The sequence below is a fragment of the Pristiophorus japonicus genome, chromosome 10 (assembly GCF_044704955.1).
Source record: "Pristiophorus japonicus isolate sPriJap1 chromosome 10, sPriJap1.hap1, whole genome shotgun sequence".
Lineage (NCBI taxonomy): Eukaryota > Metazoa > Chordata > Chondrichthyes > Pristiophoridae > Pristiophorus > Pristiophorus japonicus.
The window spans coordinates 47,614,730-47,632,864 of record NC_091986.1 but is presented as its reverse complement, the minus strand read 5'-3'; the positions used below and the strand labels follow the sequence as shown (position 1 = coordinate 47,632,864).

The following is an 18,135-nucleotide window of genomic DNA, read 5'->3' as shown; positions in this document are numbered from 1 at the left end:
CACCTTTGACATCACTGGATCATGTTTGGTTGCTCTACCAATCTCTTCAGCTGTGATTGACATTTCATCAATGTATGAAAAATAGAACAGTTCTTCACTATCAGGTGTAACGTGATGGGAAAGGCAATCTAGACATAGCATCATCATTACTGTGATCAGCTGATCGTTTGTATTCAATATCATCTGTATATGCTGACAAAATCAAAGGCGATCTCTGCATTCGGGCTGCAGCTAATGTTGGAACTGGGGACTTTGGATGGAGGATTGCTATCAGGGGCTTATGGTCCATAACGATGGTAAACTTACGACCATACAAGAATTTCTGGAACTTCTTGACCCCCAAAATGAATGCCAAAGCTCCCCTTTCAATTTGCACATAATTACGCTCACTGGCACTGAGAGTGTGTGAAGCTAAAGCAATTGGCCTCTCCTCCCCACTACATAGTACATGAGAGATTACTGCCCCAACTCCATACGGAGAGGCAGCATATGCTAGCTTGATCTCTTTAGATACATTATAATGAACTAACATGGTGCTCTCTACCAATTTGCTTTTACACTCCTTGAATGCTGTGTCGCATTCTCCTGACCACTTTCATGGACCTGTTTTTTCAATAATTCATTCAGTGGATGTAATACTGTAGCCAAATTTGGTAGGAACTTCCCATAATAATTCAAAAGACCCAAAAATGATCGAAGTTCAGTTACATTCTTGGGAGTGGGTGCATTTCTGATTGCATCCAGCTTTCCCTTGGTTGGATGTAAACCATCTTTGTCTACTCTGTACCCTAAGTACTCCACTGAGTTTTGAAATAACTCACACATGCGAGCAGACACTAGTACTCTGTGCTTCTCTAGCCGTTTGAGGACTTCATTCAATATGTTATTATGAATTTTCCTGTTTGATGCTGAAATTAGTATGTCATCTAAATAACATACTACCCCTTCAATACCTTGCAAAATCTGGTTCATCACCCCTTGGAATATGGCAGGGGTGGAAGACACTCCAAATGGTAGCTTCTTAAATTGATATAGGCCCAAATGAGTATTTATAATCAAGCATGACTTGGACTCCTCATCTAGTTCAAGTTGTAAGTAGGCATTCGTAAGATCCAACTTTGAGAAGATCTGACCCCCTGTCAGTGTTGTGAACAAATCTTCTATATTCAGCAATGTATTGGGGAGATTACCCTCTAGAACCTGGTTTACGGTTACTTTATAATCACCACACAACCTTACCTTACCATCGGACTTAGATACAACAACAATGGGTATAGTCCAATTACATAGGTCTATCTCAGAGATAATGTTCTCAGTCTCTAGTCTTTTGAGTTCTTGCTCAATTTTCTCTTTGAGTGCATATGGTACGGGACGTGGCTTGCAGTAAACTGGTCTAGCGTCCTTCTGTAGTCGCCTTGAAGCCTTGGATTGGACTGCGTGTTTCACAGAACACCCTTGGATACTTTTTGATGACATCATCCTTTGATGCAAATCTCGTTTCAACATGAAAAATCTCACTCCAATCCATCTTCAGTGATCCCAACCAATTTCTTCCTAGTATGGCAGGCTTGTCTCCTGCCACTATTAGAGGCAAGCTCTGAAATTGATCCTTGTATTTCACCGGTACGGTGATACAACCTACCACAGGAATGTTCTCTCCAGAGTAGCCTTGCAGCTCTATCTTGGATTACTCCAATGAAAAATCACACGATTTGTCGAGGTATAGCGACTCCGGTACTGCACACACAGATGCACCAATATCGATTTCTATGGGTATCTTAGTTCTTGCAGCATCTATGTGGATGATGATACTTTTCGAATTGCTGTTAGATACCGTCGTGCTCCTGATGATGTGTAGCTCTAAAACCTCCTCGTTCTGTTGTTTTTCTTCTATGCTATGTAGTCTCTGGGGATTTCTACTCATAAGCTTTGAAAGCTGGTTTACCCTTCAGTCGACATGCCTTCACAAGATGCCCAGTTTTCCTGCAGAAGAAACACTCTGCCTTCACATATGGACAACTTTGAGCAATGTGTTGTCCCAGGCACCGATAGCATGATTTCAATGCTCTGTTACCCTTGGCCAGTTGCTGAGACCTTGGGGCCCGACTGCCTTTTACTTTTAACCTGCAGGCGATTCACTCGGTTGTCTGACGACTGAAAATGGTACGAAATTCTCGGGAATATTGGTCGGCCATGTCCATTGACATAGCTGTCTGACAAGCTAAATCAAAAGTCAAGTTAGGAGTTGTCAATAACTTTCTTCTGATCGCATCATTTTTCATCCCACAAACAAAGCGGTTACGCAATGCTCGGTCCTGAAAGTTCCTGAAATTACAGTGAATAGATAGCTTTTTTAATGCTACAATGTATTCACTGATACTTTCATCGGTTAACTGATCTCGTGTTCCGAAACGATAACTTTCAGCAATTTCCAGGGGCTCAGGGCTGCAGTGCTGTTCTAACTTAGTTAGATTCTGTTTAAGTGACAGGCACAAGCACATTTTTCACAAGCACATACACCTTGGGCCCTGCTTCAATTTAAAAAATCGCCCATTTTCTTTCCAACACCATATATGGTATTCATCATCAGGGACTTTGATGATACTATTTGTGGTAAAAAATATTTCTAGCCGCTCCACATATGCTCCAAAACTTTCACGGTCGCGTTGAAACTCCCCCAAGCGCCCTATTATTTCCATAGGCACGGCCATCTGGAGTCTGACAGTTCAAACAAGTGTGCTTGTAATTTACCTTGGATTTGTAGCTGTTAATCAAAACTGAGAAGCTCTCAAAGTCTCTGTCAGTTGGCTGAATCATCCACCAACAAAAGTTTCAGCTTGGTTATCCGATTATCCTCATCATCATAGGCAGCCCCTCGAAACAAGGATGACTTGCTTCCACGCCGAAAAAGGATGAGTTCACAGGTGTTTCAATGAAGGACCTAATATTCTGGATCCCGAACTACATCTTGAAGGGTGGAAGATGCTGTGCGTGGATTTTTTTAACGTGTGGTGACAGTTACACACCAGCCACCACACGGATTTGACAGAGCTATGTCTTGTTCCAGTGGCAAGGATTAACCAAGATGACTGGAGACCAGCTCTGCTGCACGGGCCTAGTGCGTACCCATATCGCAGTGTGGGCTGGCCCGTGCTGCCCCTGGGCCCTCACCTCATCTGGCCCTAAACTCACGACTTTGCTGGGCCCCGATCACATCTCTCTACAAACTCTTGCCACTCTGTCGCCCTGATCTCACCACTCCTGCTGTGCCTGACTGCACTGCAGTCAGCTGTCGCCCTCCTGCAGCAGGACGCACTGCTCCCTGAAGTGGCACGCCGCCACATGCTGCTCCCTCCAATGGCCCCGGCCTGCTGATGGTCTTGCAGGCCGGGACCGCACTGATTTCTGGGCCAGGCCGCTGCATGCTGCTTCCTCTCAATTATCCTATCCTCGTCACCCATGTTATGTTTTCGGTACGACCTCACAAACACACACAGGCTGTAAGATGGCTGATAACTTCAAGAAGCCTGTCAGGTGACTCCCTCTTTATGTTGTAAACAGCAATGGCTGCAATGGCACAGAGGTCCACTGGGTGGAGCTATATATATATTACAGGTGGCAGCAATGAACAAATCCGTTTTTGTCCATACTCATTATTCTGCGCTCTCTTCTGAAGGGGCTAACTCACTTGGATGAGGTACAGCTCTCTTGTATCTTATGCAGGTGGCCAATCTTCATATAGGAGCCTGGACAAGGTCAGTGAGTCAAGCCCAATAGTATCCTCACAGATGCACGTTCCAGCAGGAGTCAGTGCATAACAATCAGGAATGGAATCAGGCCTGATTTTCCTTCAGAACACTCTGTAGCCCGGAGGCAATTGTGACACTCCAATTACTGAGATCGATTAATTCAGACTGGAGATTGAACCTGCACCCTCTGGTCTGCATGGCTTAGTACCACCTTACTTCAAATATTTACTCACTAAGGCACGGGGGGAAGCCAATTACACACTTAACTGTCGGGGAATGGTCTTCCCTTCCAGTGTTGACCATCCAATGTACATCACATCTACTAGTGTATTAAGTACTAAAATATAGTAGAAACCTAAGTGTTTGAAGTAATCTTCTAATCCATTCCATGAGTTTTTCTGTATGAAGGACTTCACCAAACTCCATGGGTGTTTTCTGTAGCACACATCTGCTGAAACTCTGCAATCAAAAAATAGTAAGTATGAAGGAAAATTAGGAGTGTTTTTAAGGCATCAGATTATGTCTAATCTATAAAAGTGAATCATTTGACAAGTTAGATTGATTCAAAGCTAAATCTAGTTAAAGAGAAAATATATCTTTACACACATCCTCATTTTGACGATCATTTAGGAGAGACGGGTTAACGGAGAGTCGTACAAACAAGTTAATGTTTTGTCCACTAGCACTGCCAATGATAATTTCTAGGCTCACTTGTTCCAAACACTGGAAGCCAGAGATAACTGAAAACCTTCTGTAATCAGTATTAATCTGTATTGATCTGTGCTAATATTTCAGGGTAAGTTTTCCAGGAGATTCAATTATTAGAGGGATGGACAGCCTTTTTGTAGCCGTGACTGTGAGTCCCAAAAGGTGTGTTGCCTCCCTGATGCCAGGGTGAAGGACATAATAGAGCGGGTGAAAAAACATTTGGAAAAGGAGGGAGAACAGCCAGAAGTCGTGGTCTATGTAGGAACCAGAGACGTAGGAAATAGTATGGAGGTGGTATGAGGAGCTAGGGTCCAGGCTGGGGAGCATGACATCAAGGGGGGTAATCTCAGGATTCATTCCTGTACCACCTGCCAGTCAGGTTAGGCAAGGGCAGATTAGATCCATTAATATATGGCTTGAGAGATGGTGCAGGAGGGAGGGTTTCAGATTCGTAGGACAGTGAGACCAGTTGTGGGACAGAGGGAAGCTGTTCAGAAGGGACGTACTTCATTTGAACCAGCGGGATACCATAGATAAGGCAATGAGGGTGGATTTAAACTAGGATGGTGGTGGAGAGGAAAGCAGAGCAGACCAAGTTAAAAATAATTAGGAAAGCCAGAGTAAGGATATTAAAGGATAACATGAATTGTGCTTACATCAGTGCAACGAGTTTAAGGAATAAGATGGGTGAGTGATAAGTGCTGGTACATAGGGAGAAAATAGATCTTGGAGTAACTGAAACCTGGTTGAAATCAAACAATGACGGGGCAGGATTTGTGTGCTATAGGAAAGACCGGAGAAGGAGAGGTAAAGCAGGAGGTTGAGCGGTATTATTTGTTGGAGATGGATTAGATACAATGGAGCTGGATGCTGAAAGTGGTACAAGTCTCTTTGGATAGAATTAAAGGGTAGTAAATGGAAACATTTAGTAATAGGAATATGGTGCAGGCCAACAAATCAATGGGAGGTTGATCCAGTTTTGTGGGATTAGGCAGATGGGTTCCAAGTCTTCAGTACTAATCCTGAGGTTTTCCAATCTTCCTCATATTGATTGGAGTGTACAATGGGGAGAGTCGTCATGAAAACGTGAATTAATTGAAATCATGAGGGACTCTTCTAAAACAGTAGGTTAAGGAACCCACAAGGAGTAATGCAATATTGGATTTAGTTCAACCATATGTAGAGGGAACAGTAAGCAAAGTAGAAGTAAGACGACTCTCCATTGTGTCTTGTGGTATTACCACTGTGCTAAGTGGGTTAGAACAGATCTAGCAGCTCAGAACTGGACATCCATGAGGCACTGTGGGCCATCAGCAGCAGCAGACTTGTATACCACTACAATCTGTAACCTCATGGACCGGCATATTCCTCACTCCACTATATATCATCAAGAAATGGCTAACTGCACTGGACACAGCAAAGGCTATAGGCCTCAACAACATCCTGGCTGTAGTGCTGAAGACGTATGCTTCAGAAGTGAGAGATGAATCCTGAAAAGCTTGAAGATTGTTACCTGTAAGAGATCCTGCTTTCAAGCCCTATTGTGGAGGCACTTGAGGCATTGAACATATCTAACAACTTTACTGATTAATAATGACACTGGCTAAGCACATGATGTCATGTATCTTACATTATTAGATATAACTGTATCCTAACATGTTATACATGACTGTAATAAGATATGACCTGTAACCACCAGCATACCTTACCACCAGGGGTGCATTTGCAAGAGACAGGTATATAAGGACAGGTCTCAGGCAAGTGCAGCATTCCAGAGCTGTGAAATAAAGGTGTAGGTCCAGAGTGACCTTGACTTCACTACATGCCTCGTGTGAATCTGTACTGAGGGGACAGGACTTTACAGTGACGACGGATTACGGGATTACAGAATCCACAGAATGGCGAACAACGGATCAGATGAAAAGTACAATGTTGGAGACAATTGGGAGGACTTCATAGAAAGGCTCCAGCAAAGCTTTGTAACCAAAGACTGGTTAGGAGACGACAAAGCAGACAAGAGAAGAGCCCATCTCGACCAGCTGTGGCTCGAAAACATACGCTTTAATGAAGGATCTGCTGGCACCCGAGAAACCAGCGAGCAAGTCGTTTGAAGAATTGAGCACACTGGTAAGAGACCACCTGAAGCCAGCGAGCAGCCTACACATGGCCAGGCACAGGTTCTACAACTACAGACGCTGTGTGGGCCAGAGCATACCCGACTTTGTGGCGGAACTTCGGAGGTTGGCTCGTTTATGTGAGTTCTCTGATGAACTGAGGAGAGAAATGCTGAGAGACTTTTTCATTGAAGGAATAGGCCACGCAGGCATATTCTGAAAGCTCATAGAGACCAAGAACCTGACCTTAGAGGCAGCAGCACTGGTTGCACAGACATTCTTGGCAGGGGAAGAAGAAACGAAGTTGATTTACAATGCAGATACGACAATTAACGAAATATCGGAACAAGAAGTTCACAGCATTAAACAAGCTGCTACCCCCACACACAGACAAAACCAGGAGAACAGGCTCTCGACAGCAGGCAGTGGCGCCAGAAGCCATCAAGGGCCACAGGAACGGCCGTTCACACCTCATGAACCCACAATGCGAGCAATCAACTACAAACTGAGAGAAGCTCAAGAGAGATCAGTCAGACGCAGTTCATTCTTTGGAAACAATAGAAGCAGTCTGTGCTGGAGGTGAGGGGGTGGGCACTCGTCAAGGGGATGTCGATTTCAGCAGCTGTTTATAGGAACTGTGAATACACATTTGGCCCGCATGTGCAAAAAAACGGCAGCTCGGCTGGTATACGAATCGATTGGGTTGGAAAGCGGACCAGAAGACGGTGGGGACAGTACCCGGGACACCGATGTACAGCGGGTCAACACGATCAATGGCCGCTGCTCCTACAACAGGACGCTTCCTATAATGATGAGGGTCCTACTCAACGGGATAGCTGTCAACATGGAACTGGATACGAGAGCGAGTCAACCTCTCATGGGCGCTCAACAATTTGAACAACTGTGGCCGCATAAAAGAGACAGACCAAAACTCACAAGGGTCGACACCAAACTAAGGACCTATACCAAAGAAATCGTACCAGTCCTCGGCAGCGCCATGCTCTCTGTCACACACAAAGGGACAGTGAACCGACTTCCCCTGTGGATTGTCCCCGGAGACCCCCCAGCACTGCTGGGGAGAAGCTGGCTGGCAAAACTAAACTGGAAATGGAATGATATCCATGCCATGTTATTAGAGCTCAACAGTTATAAAGCGATTTGAACATCTCTTTCAGCCAGGTGTGGGCACTTTCAAAGGGGCCAAAGTCAAAATCTACATCACACAGGATGCTAGACTGGTCCATCACAAGGCCAGAGCTGTACCCTATGTGATGAGGGAAAAGACTGAACACGAACTAGACAGGCTTCTGCGGGAAGGCATTATATCACCTGTGGAATTTAGCGACTGGGCACGTCCCATCGTCCCAGTCATGAAGCCTGATGGATCCGTACGAATCTGTGGGGACTACAAATCTACCATAAACAGAGTCTCCCTACAGGACCGTACCCGCTGCCCAGAGCGGAGGACTTATTTGCCACATTGGCTGGAGGTAAACTTTTCTCAAAACTAGACCTCACATCTGCGTATATGACGCAAGAATTGACCGAGGAATCCAAGCTACTCACCACCATCAACACACATCGAGGCCTTTTCATGTACAATCGATGCCCATTCGGCATCAGGTCGGCAGCTGCTATATTCCAGCGCAAAATGGAGAGTCTGCTCAAGTCCATCCCGGGGATGGTTGTATTTCAAGACGACATACTTATCACGGGCAGGGACACCGACTCCCAGCTCCGTAATTTGGAGGAAGTACTAAAGCGGTTGGATCGGGTAGGCCTACGAGTTAAGAAATCCAAGTGCCTGTTTCTCGCACCCGAGGTTGAATTTTTGGGCAAAAGGATTGCCGTTGATAGAATCCGCCCAACAGAGTCCAAAACAGAAGCAATTCGCCTGGCACCCAGGCCCCGGAATGTCTCAGAACTGCGCGCCTTTCTCGGGCTACTCAATTACTTTGGGAACTTTATGCAGAACTTAAACACGCTGCTGGAGCCTCTCCACGTGCTACTCAGGAAGGGGTGCGATTGGTTTTGGGGGGACGTCCAGGAACGCGCCTTCAATAAAGCACGCAACCTTCTGTGTTCCAACAGTGTTTTGACTTTCTTTGATCCAGATAAAAAGCTAGTTCTCACATGCGATGCGTCAGCGTGATGGGGTCGGGTGCGTTTTGCAACATGTCAATAGTGCGGGCAAATTACAACCCATAGCTTATGCCTCCAGGTCACTTTCGCGGGCGGAGCGCGGGTACGGAATGGTAGAGAAGGAGGTGCTCGCGTGCGTGTATGGTGTCAAAAAGATGCACCAATACCTTTTCGGGGCCAAGTTCGCGTTAGAAACCGACCACAAGCCCCTCATGTCCCTCCTATCCGAGAGCAAGGCAATAAACTCCAACGCCTCGGCGCAAATTCAACGGTGGGCACTCATGCTGGCATCCTACGACTATACCATAAGGCACAGACCAGGTACAGACAACTGTGCCGACGCGCTCAGCAGGCTACCCCTGGCGACCACGGAAGGGTCTGACGAACAGGACTGTGAGATAGTTATGGCAATCAATGACTTTGAGTCCACAGGTTCGCCCATGACGGCTCGCCAAATCAGAGCCTGGACGGCCAGCGACCCCACGTTATCCTTAGTAAAAAGATGTGTCCTAACCGGTGACTGGTCAGAGGCTCATGATGCCTGCCCTGAGGAATTAAAACCCTTTCACAGGTGCATGCATGAGCTATCACTACAAGCAGACTGCCTGATGTGGGGCAGCCGAGTAGTCATGCCTCTGCGAGGCAGAGAGGCATTTGTCCGGGAGCTCCACCGTGAGCACCCGGGGATCGTTCTCATGAAGGCCATAGCCAGATCCCGCGTCTGGTGGCCTGGTATTGACGCGGACTTGGAGCTCTGCGTCCGAAGGTGCACCATTTGTGCCCAACTCAGCAATGCCCCGAGGGAGGCTCCCCCGAGCCTCTGGCCCTGGCCTACCAAACCGTGGTTGCGGGTGCACATAGACTATGCGGGCCCATTCATGGGCAAAATGTTCCTCGTAGTTGTAGATGCATTTTCAAAGTGGATCGAATGCACCATTTTAAACTCGAGGACAACCTCCATCACTGTGGAGCGCCTCGCAACCATGTTTACAATGCACGGAATCCCTGACATATTGGTCAATGACAATGGTCCGTGCTTCACCAGCACAGAATTCCAAGATTTTATAATTGACCACGACATAAATCACATCAAGACGGCACCGTTCAAGCCGGCCTCCAACGGCCAGGAGGAGAGAGCAATGCAAATCATTAAGCAAGGCATGCTTAAAATCCAAGGTCCCACGCTGCAGGGTCGCCTGTCGCAACTGCTGCTGGCATACAGATCTCGTCCGCACTCATTGACTGGGATCCCTCAAGCGCAACTGTTGAAGAAAAGGACTTTAAAAACAAGGCTCTCATTAATCCTCCCAGACATGCACGAAATCGTTGAGGCAAAGCGCCGTAAGCTGACTGAGTACCATGACAGAAATTCAAGGGGGAGATGGAATGAGATAGGATAGGTGTTTGCACTAAACTATGGCAGGGGTCCCAAATGGCTTGCAGGGACAGTAACGGGCAAGGAAGGAAACAGGCTACTGGTAGTACAAATGGACAATGGCAAAACCTGCCGGAGGCATGTAGACCAATTCAAAAGCAGATTTACCAACAACATTGCGGAACCAGAGGCAGACTACAATGTGGAACTCGCACCACACCTGGTGGACAGACAGAGGGAACAACCTGAGGAAAGGGCAATCCCAACAGACAGCCCAGGCGAGTCAACAACAATCACACCAATCGAAACAGACAGCCCAGGCGAGATACCAGCAACCACACCCAAAGAAAAACAGACACCAAGGCAAACAACTGAACCACAACTCAGATGCTCCACGCGAGAGCGTAGACCACCTGAGAGACTGAACCTATAAAGACAATAAGACCTTGGGGGAGGGTGATGTCATGTATCTTACATTATTATATATAACTGTATCCTAACATGCTATACATGACTGTAATAAGATATGACCTGTAACCACCAGCATATCTTACCACCAGGGGTGCACTTGCAAGAGACAGGTATATAAGGACAGGTCTCAGGCAAGTGCAGCATTCCAGAGCTGTGAAATAAAGGTGCAAGTCCAGAGTGACCTTGACTTCACTACATGTCTCGTGTGAATCTGTACTGAGGGGACAGGAATTTACACATGATCAGTCATGATCTTCCTTAGCTTTCTGGCCAGTTGTCTTCTGGAGGTGGAGCAGGGAGTTCACTTGGGTGTGTAACAAAGTTAAAATAGTTAGATAGAGTTTTAAAAATTGCAGTAATTCAGTTCTAAGATGGATTCCACTCACTTTGTAAAAATCAAAATGGTTATTCAAAACAACTCGTTTCACTTAATACGTGTTAATCAAGAATTAGTTAAGATAAAGGTTCTCTTTCAGGGGAATGTTGGCCCTGAACGCCAATAGGGGTTCACCTGATCTACCGTAATATTGGCAGAAGATCAGCAGAAACCCTGAAGGAATAGCATAAGCAGCCCTTTTTAGACAATTTTAGCCAATTATGCTATTTCTCCAAGAGTCCTGGCAATCTCCACAGGAATTACAGATGACGGTTTAAAATGCAAATGTATTATGTAGCCCGTGTTTTTAAACTTCAAAGCGATCCAAATATGTCATGCTGAAATAACAATTCTCTGCTTTTAAAATAATAAATTGGCCTCTGTATTGTGAAACTGTGTACGTATAACACCTAACAAGGAAACTTGTTAATAAATTAAGTCAGACAAGGTGGAGCCTGATTTATAGATTGATGTCAGTAATGGTTTGCCACTGGTTTGATAGACTACATTTATGGAGGTTAGTTTATCGTTTGATTTCACGTGTTTGTTCTTGCATTTCAACTCGTAAGTGAATTAACCCGATCAACAAATTATGATCTTCAATTAAACTGCAGTTGAAAATTGGCCCCAGCGTTCCAACATTCTAGCCTGATTCTCCGGCCCTGCTGGGAGCTTGTGGTTGTGGATTTACCACAAATGTTTCTCAGTGAGTTTCCCTATTTGGAGTTAAGTAGATGGGAGATGCTGTCATGAAAAGTGAGACATTTCCATATTGAAAGGAATTCGGTCTGGATTATAACCATTGTTACAGAACCACGACCACAAGGTATATACACTAGAGGTCCTCCCCAGGAGGTAATTGTTAGCTTCAGAAAACATCCCAGTTTTAATCACAATTACACTGGAGTTAATATCCAGGATTTGGTTAGCTGTTGGGAAATGCATATTTTCCCAGGTTTTTGCCAGACACAGGCCTGGATTTTCCCTCTGCCACAAATTGTGTGGGATTCTGCCTACCATCGCGTTTCCATCCCAGGCAGGAAGCCCCTTGACTTCCCCTCCTGCCTACCACATGCAAATTACTGCAGGGAGGTAGTGACCAGCAAGCCAGCCAATTTCCTTTTTCTGTCGCCACCGATACCACCAACCTAAGGACCGCCAGCATAGGTGTACCCCGGGGTAGCAGTGGCAAGCCCCCTACTTCACTGATTAAAGAGAAGAGCGCCTAGACATTGCCTCTTCCTGCTCCCCAAAACCTGACTAGTCCGAGGCCTTTACTAAAGATACGATGTGCACTTTAAATTCTTCTAGCCTTTTAAATGTGTCTTGCCGCCTCTTCCGATGCTTCAACGGAAATCCCACCTTTCCCTAAAGACCATAGTCTAAAATCCATAGAAACACAATGTCCTGGTCAGGTTGGGAGTGGGGGACTTTGCAATTAAATGAATTGTATAAATAGGAATTTGGAACCAATCTATTTCTGGCACAATGGGCAATACCTACTACGGATTACAAGTTATCCTCTATAGGCTGTACAAAAGCAAACTTACCGTAGTCTACACTTGTGTTTCGATGTCTGAATGATGCAATATCGGTTAAGCGTATAGAAGTAGTCATGGTAAGGCACGTCGTGCGTGATCACCTCTGCATCAATCTGATAGTACTGCCCATTCTGGTTCTCTTTACACATAGTCTGCAACAATACAGAAACTTGTCACAGTAAATTGCTTACGTCCCAGATAAATGAAGACACTCGGTCAATGATTTCAATGCTAGAATCAGAATTTTACAGTACGGAAAGGGACCCACCATCCCAACATGCCTGTGCTGGCTCGCCACATGTCCTTTCTCAATAACCTTTAAAAATGTTCTTTTTCAAATATTTACCCACTTTCCTTTTAAAAGTTAGAGTGGTTTATGTTTCCAATGCTCTTTCTGGGAGGACATTCTGAGCCTGAACAGACCACTGTGTTAAAAAAAAAAGTTTGGTGCTGATCTTAAAATAATGCTCTCCAGTTACTGACTGACTAACCAGTGCTCTGCAGTTGCTGATCAGTTACTGACTCACTAACCAGTGCTCCCCAGTTACTGACTGACTAACCAGTGCTCTGCAGTTGCTGACTCACTAACCAGTGCTCTCCAGTTGCTGATCAGTTACTGACTCACTAACCAGTGCTCTCCAGTTACTGACTCACTAACCACTAGATATAGTTTTACCTGACATACCACATCAAACCCCCCATATCATTTTGATCACCTCTATCAGAATTGCTCATAACCTTCCATTGATAAAAGCCCCAGTTTCTCTTGTGTCACCTTATAACTAAAGCCCATCATCTTTATAAATCCTGTCGGTTAGCTGTCCATGCTCAACACTATGGCCCAACCATTGATTTGTACAGTTTCAGAATTACTTCTCTGCTTTTGTACTCTGAGCCCATATTTATAAAACCTAGGATCTATTTTTATTTGAACACAGCTTTGTCAACTTTGTATTCTCACTTAAAAAATGTGAACACTTAACTGGCTCTGCTGCAGAGTTAATTAGAACTTCTAAGCAGAGTGTTAAAGTTGGGAATTTGGAGAGAGTGGGAATTCAGAGCAGAGGGGGAAGGAGATACTGCTTTTTGCCTCCAATACTTGTAGTGCTTTGTATTACAGGTAAATATTTAATTTAATCTACCTATAACTTAAACTAGACCTAATAATTAGTTAAAATACTAAACTATAAGTGAAGAGCTGAGCCGGCAGCACTCCAAGAGACACTTGGGGGAAGGAGGAAAAAAAAAGTAACAAAAACAATCCCAAAACATTGCCCACGCCACCAAAACACAAATCGCAAAAGAAATTTAAAAGGAAAAACAATCACACTTACCTTAGGAGTCCATTACTTACCGCTCCGCTGTCGGTATCGTTGAACCGCCTGATTTCCCAGGCATTCACTGCGGGGCGCACTGCGGTGCATATGGGTCAGGCAAGAGTCAAAACTCGCGCCGGTGTTGCAACCAGGAATGTTGCAATACCGGCGCAGCTCTTCCGGGCGGTTCTGATCCGCGCCGCCGCAAAACCGAACCAGACGATCACTGCGGGGCGCTGGAGATTGACCGTCCACCCAAAGCACCTCTGCCACCGCTCTGGGGTAATAAACGGAGCGGCGAGGAGCCAAAAATCCGGCTCTATATCTTTACACACATCCTCATTTCGAAGACCATTTAAGAGAAACGGTTAACGGAGAGTCGTACAAACAGGTTAATGTTTTGTCCACTAGCACTGCCAATGATAATTTCTAGGCTCACTTGTTCCAAACACTGGAAGCCAGACATAACTGAAAACCTTCTGTAATCAGTATTAATCTGTACTGATCCGTGCTAATATTTCAAGGTAAGTTTTCCAGGAGATTCAATTATTAGAGGGGTGGACAGCCTTTTTGTAGCCGTGACTGTGAGTCCCGAAAGGGATGTTGCTTCCCTGGTGCCAATGTTCGGTAAAGGAGAGAGAACAGCCAGAAGTCGTGGTCCATGTAGGAACCAGAGACGTAGGAAATAGTATGGTGATCTTTCCAGTTACTGACTCACTAACCAGCGCTCTCCAGTTACTGACCAGTTACTGACTCACTAACCAATGCTCTCCAGTTACTGACCAGTTACTGCCTCACTAACCAGTGCTCTCCAGTTACTGACTCACTAACTAGTGCTCTCCAGTTACTGACTCACTAACTCTTGCACTCAGTTACTGACTCACTAATCAGTGTTTTCCAGTTACTGACTCACTAACCACTGCAAATAGTTTTACATAACATACTACATCAACCCCCCCCCCCCCCCCCCGCCCCCATATAATCTTTACCGCCTCTATTAGAGCTGCTCATAACCTTTCATTGATAAAAGGGTGGTGGAGATAAGAAATAAGAAGGGTCAGAAAACACTGGTGGGTGTACTTTATAGGCCCCCTAACAGTAGCAATATTGTTGGACAGAGTATTAGAATAGAAGCATGTAATAATCAAAGAGTGGGCAAATTAAACTGGCAAAGGTAGTATGGAGGATCAGTTCATGGAATGCATTCGAGACCGTTTCCTGGAACAATATGTTGTGGAACCAACCAGAGAACAGGCTATTTTAGATCTTGTATTGTGTAATGAGACAGGGTTAATTAGTAATCTCATAGTTTAAGATCCTCTGGGGAAGAATAATCATAATATGATAGAATTACACATTGAGTTTGAGTGTGACATACTTAACTTCGAAACTAGAGTCTTAAACTTAAAGCTAATTACATTGGCTAAGTAGGATATTAAAAGGTATGTTGGTAGATAAGCAGTGGCAAACATTTAAAGAAATATTCCAAAATTCTAAACGAATATACATTCCATTGAGAAGTAAAAACTCCACGAGAAAAGTGATCTATCCGTGGCCAACTAAAGAAGCTAAGGATAGTATTAAATTAAAAGAGCCTTATACTATTGCGAAGAATAGCAGTGAGCGTGAGGATTGGGATAGCTTTATAAACCAGCAAAGGATGACCATAAAATTGATAGACGCCATAACCGAGACCGCCTATTTCCACCTCCGTAACATCGCCTGCCTCCGCCATTGCCTCAGCTCATCCACTGATAAAACCTTCATCCATGCCCCTAGACTTGACTATTCCAATACAATCCTGGCTGGCCTCCCACGTTCTATCCTACGTAAATTTGAAGTCATGTAAAACTCGGCTGCCCGTGCCCTAACTTGCACCAAGTCCCATTCACCCATCACTTCTGTGCTCACTCATCTCGATTTCAAAATTCTCATCCTCGTTTTCAAGTCCCTCCATGGCCTCGCACCCCTCTCCCAATCTCTGGAACCTCATTGAAAAAGTACTTGAGAAACTAATGGATCTAAAAGCCGACAAATCTCCTGGACCTGATGATCATAGGTTTCTAAAAGAAATAGCTGGAGAGATAGTGGATGCATTGGTTGTGATCTTCCAAAATTCCCTAGATTCTAGAACGGTCCCAATGGATTGGAAGGTAGAAAATGTAACCATGTTATACAAGAAAGGAGGGAGGAAGGAAGAAAACAGGGGACTACAGGCCAGTTAGCCTGACATCAGTCATTATCACTCCATTATTAAGGAAGTGGCAACAGGGCACTTAGAAAATCATAATGGCCCAGAAATTGCGGTCGGAAGCTTCCCGCAGGCGGATGTCTCGGAACTGAAAAATTTCTACGAAAGTACCTGGTGGTCCCAGAGGAGTGTGGAATTCCATTGGGGAGGCCTTCTCTTCCCACGCTGCGAAGCGGCTCCCGACCTCGAGGTTCGGACGCTGAAGGTGCAGACTGCACAACCAATCAAGTACAGTATTCCACAGCTTTCTCATTAATAGCAATGAGAACTCAGTATCCAAGGGTTCTCATTGCTATTAATGAGAAACATAAACCACACACTAAACACCATAATAAAAAATAAAAAATAAAAAAACACACCTCACATAATTAAAATTAATTGAAATTAAAGTTAGAAAAAATATATATTTTTCCGATTTTTAAAAAAGTTTTGTAATTAGGGTTAAAAATAAACTTACCTTAGTGGGCAGGACTTTTAACAATAAAATGCGTTTTTTAAATTTAATTTTATTATATTTTTGTATGTTTTAAAACTCTTACGCTTTTATCAGGCACAAGAGTTTTGAGGACATTTGCTGGGCAAGGTATGGGTAAATCCCGTAATCTTGCCCTTGCAAATGTCCTCGCACCCTGCTTGATAGATCAGAAAAGCCGGTTTTCAGCGCATGCGCATTGTGTGCTGAAAACTGGCTTTTGCGATGTCTTCCCGGGTCCGTAGACACTCAGTATGGACCTGGGGCAGGCCAGGATTTCCAGGCCAATATGATTAGATAGAGTCAACAGGGTTTATGAAAGGGACATCGTGTTTTAGAGTTTTATTGAGAATGTAACTAGCAGGGTAAGAAAAGGGGAACAAGTGGATGTAGTACAAAAGTAAAATATGACGAAAGATCATTGACCTGAAACGTTAACTCTGTATCTCTCTTCACTGATGCCGCCTGACTTGCTGAGTGTTTCCAGCATTTTCTGCTTTTAACTCAGATACTCAGGTCCCAAGTTTCCGATGCTGGAGAAAACGGCGCACCTGCGAGATTTACGAGACCTGTCTAGGATAAAAAGCGCGCCGAAATCCTGCCTGGGAATTCTCCTGTCATCCTGGAGGGCACAGCGGAGTCTCCCTGGGGCGGAGCAAGTCGATCCCAGCCTGCAGGGGGGCGGGGCCAAGGCCCTGCGTGTTTCTCACAGTCGGCACCCTTGCGCATGTGCGTTACAGCGTGCACGCATGCGCAATGGCTCAGCAGGGCGTTTTTCCATGGGAGTGTTTTTCTTTTGAAAATGATGGCTACTCCTTCTGTGGAACCATCCTTTCACTGATGAGTGTATTTTCACTGGTTTCTGTGCATACAGTGTAGTTTTGAGTTCTAGTCATCAGTTTTGCAGTGTTGTTTTTCCCCAGTCTGTCTTTGAATGGTGTGGGGACCAGTGAGGTGATTGGTGGGGGGGAAAGCATGGGAAGGGATGGAGGAGTGTGGGTTGGAGGGCACTCGAAATGATCGGAGGGCCGGAGGAAAGAGCAGGGGTGCCTATACCAATTGAGGGGCCGGAGGAGCGAGGGTCCGGGGTTAAGAATGATCGGAGGGCCGGAGGAGAGAGCAGGGGTTCCTATACCAAGTGGGGGACCGGAGGAGCGAGGGTCCGGGGTTACTGCATATTACAGTAATCATTTGTTCAGCCTCCGTCCAGCCTCCTCTCCCCCCCCCCTACCCCGTGTTCAGCCTCCTTTCAGCCTCCCCCCACCCCTGTTCAACCCCTCCCCCCTCCACCCCCTCCCTCCTCCCTCCCTCCACCCTCCCCTCACTGTCAGAAACAGAGAGATAGAGAGAGAGACTGAGAGAGAGAGACACTGACAGAGACACGGAGAGAGGTTGACAAAAACACCTTCCCTTCACATAAAGGTAGGACTTCTTTAATGTTGTTGTGAAGGTGTTTAGTGCTTGGGAAAATCCTCTAACTTCCCTTTCACCCTCCCCACTGTTGTGATGTTAATGTATCCTTTGTGTTTAATGCTTCCCACCCCTCGCCTCTGGCTGTGACTAAACTTAACTCTAGGTAAGGTTTTTCAGAACTTACAAAAGTGGACATTTACTCCATTC

The 18,135-nt window shown here is 45.3% G+C and overlaps 1 protein-coding gene across 1 annotated transcript in view; it reads right to left on the bottom strand.

Annotated features, from left to right (window-relative positions):
• Positions 1–18,135, bottom strand: part of gramd1c (GRAM domain containing 1c) — a 125,970-nt gene that overhangs the window by 45,235 nt on the left and 62,600 nt on the right. The window contains exons 7-8 of the mRNA XM_070891420.1: positions 12,486–12,628; positions 4,105–4,208 (exon numbers count right to left, since the gene is read on the bottom strand). Coding sequence (XP_070747521.1) covers positions 4,105–4,208; positions 12,486–12,628 — 247 coding nt within the window. The remainder of the gene's footprint in view (positions 1–4,104; positions 4,209–12,485; positions 12,629–18,135) is intronic.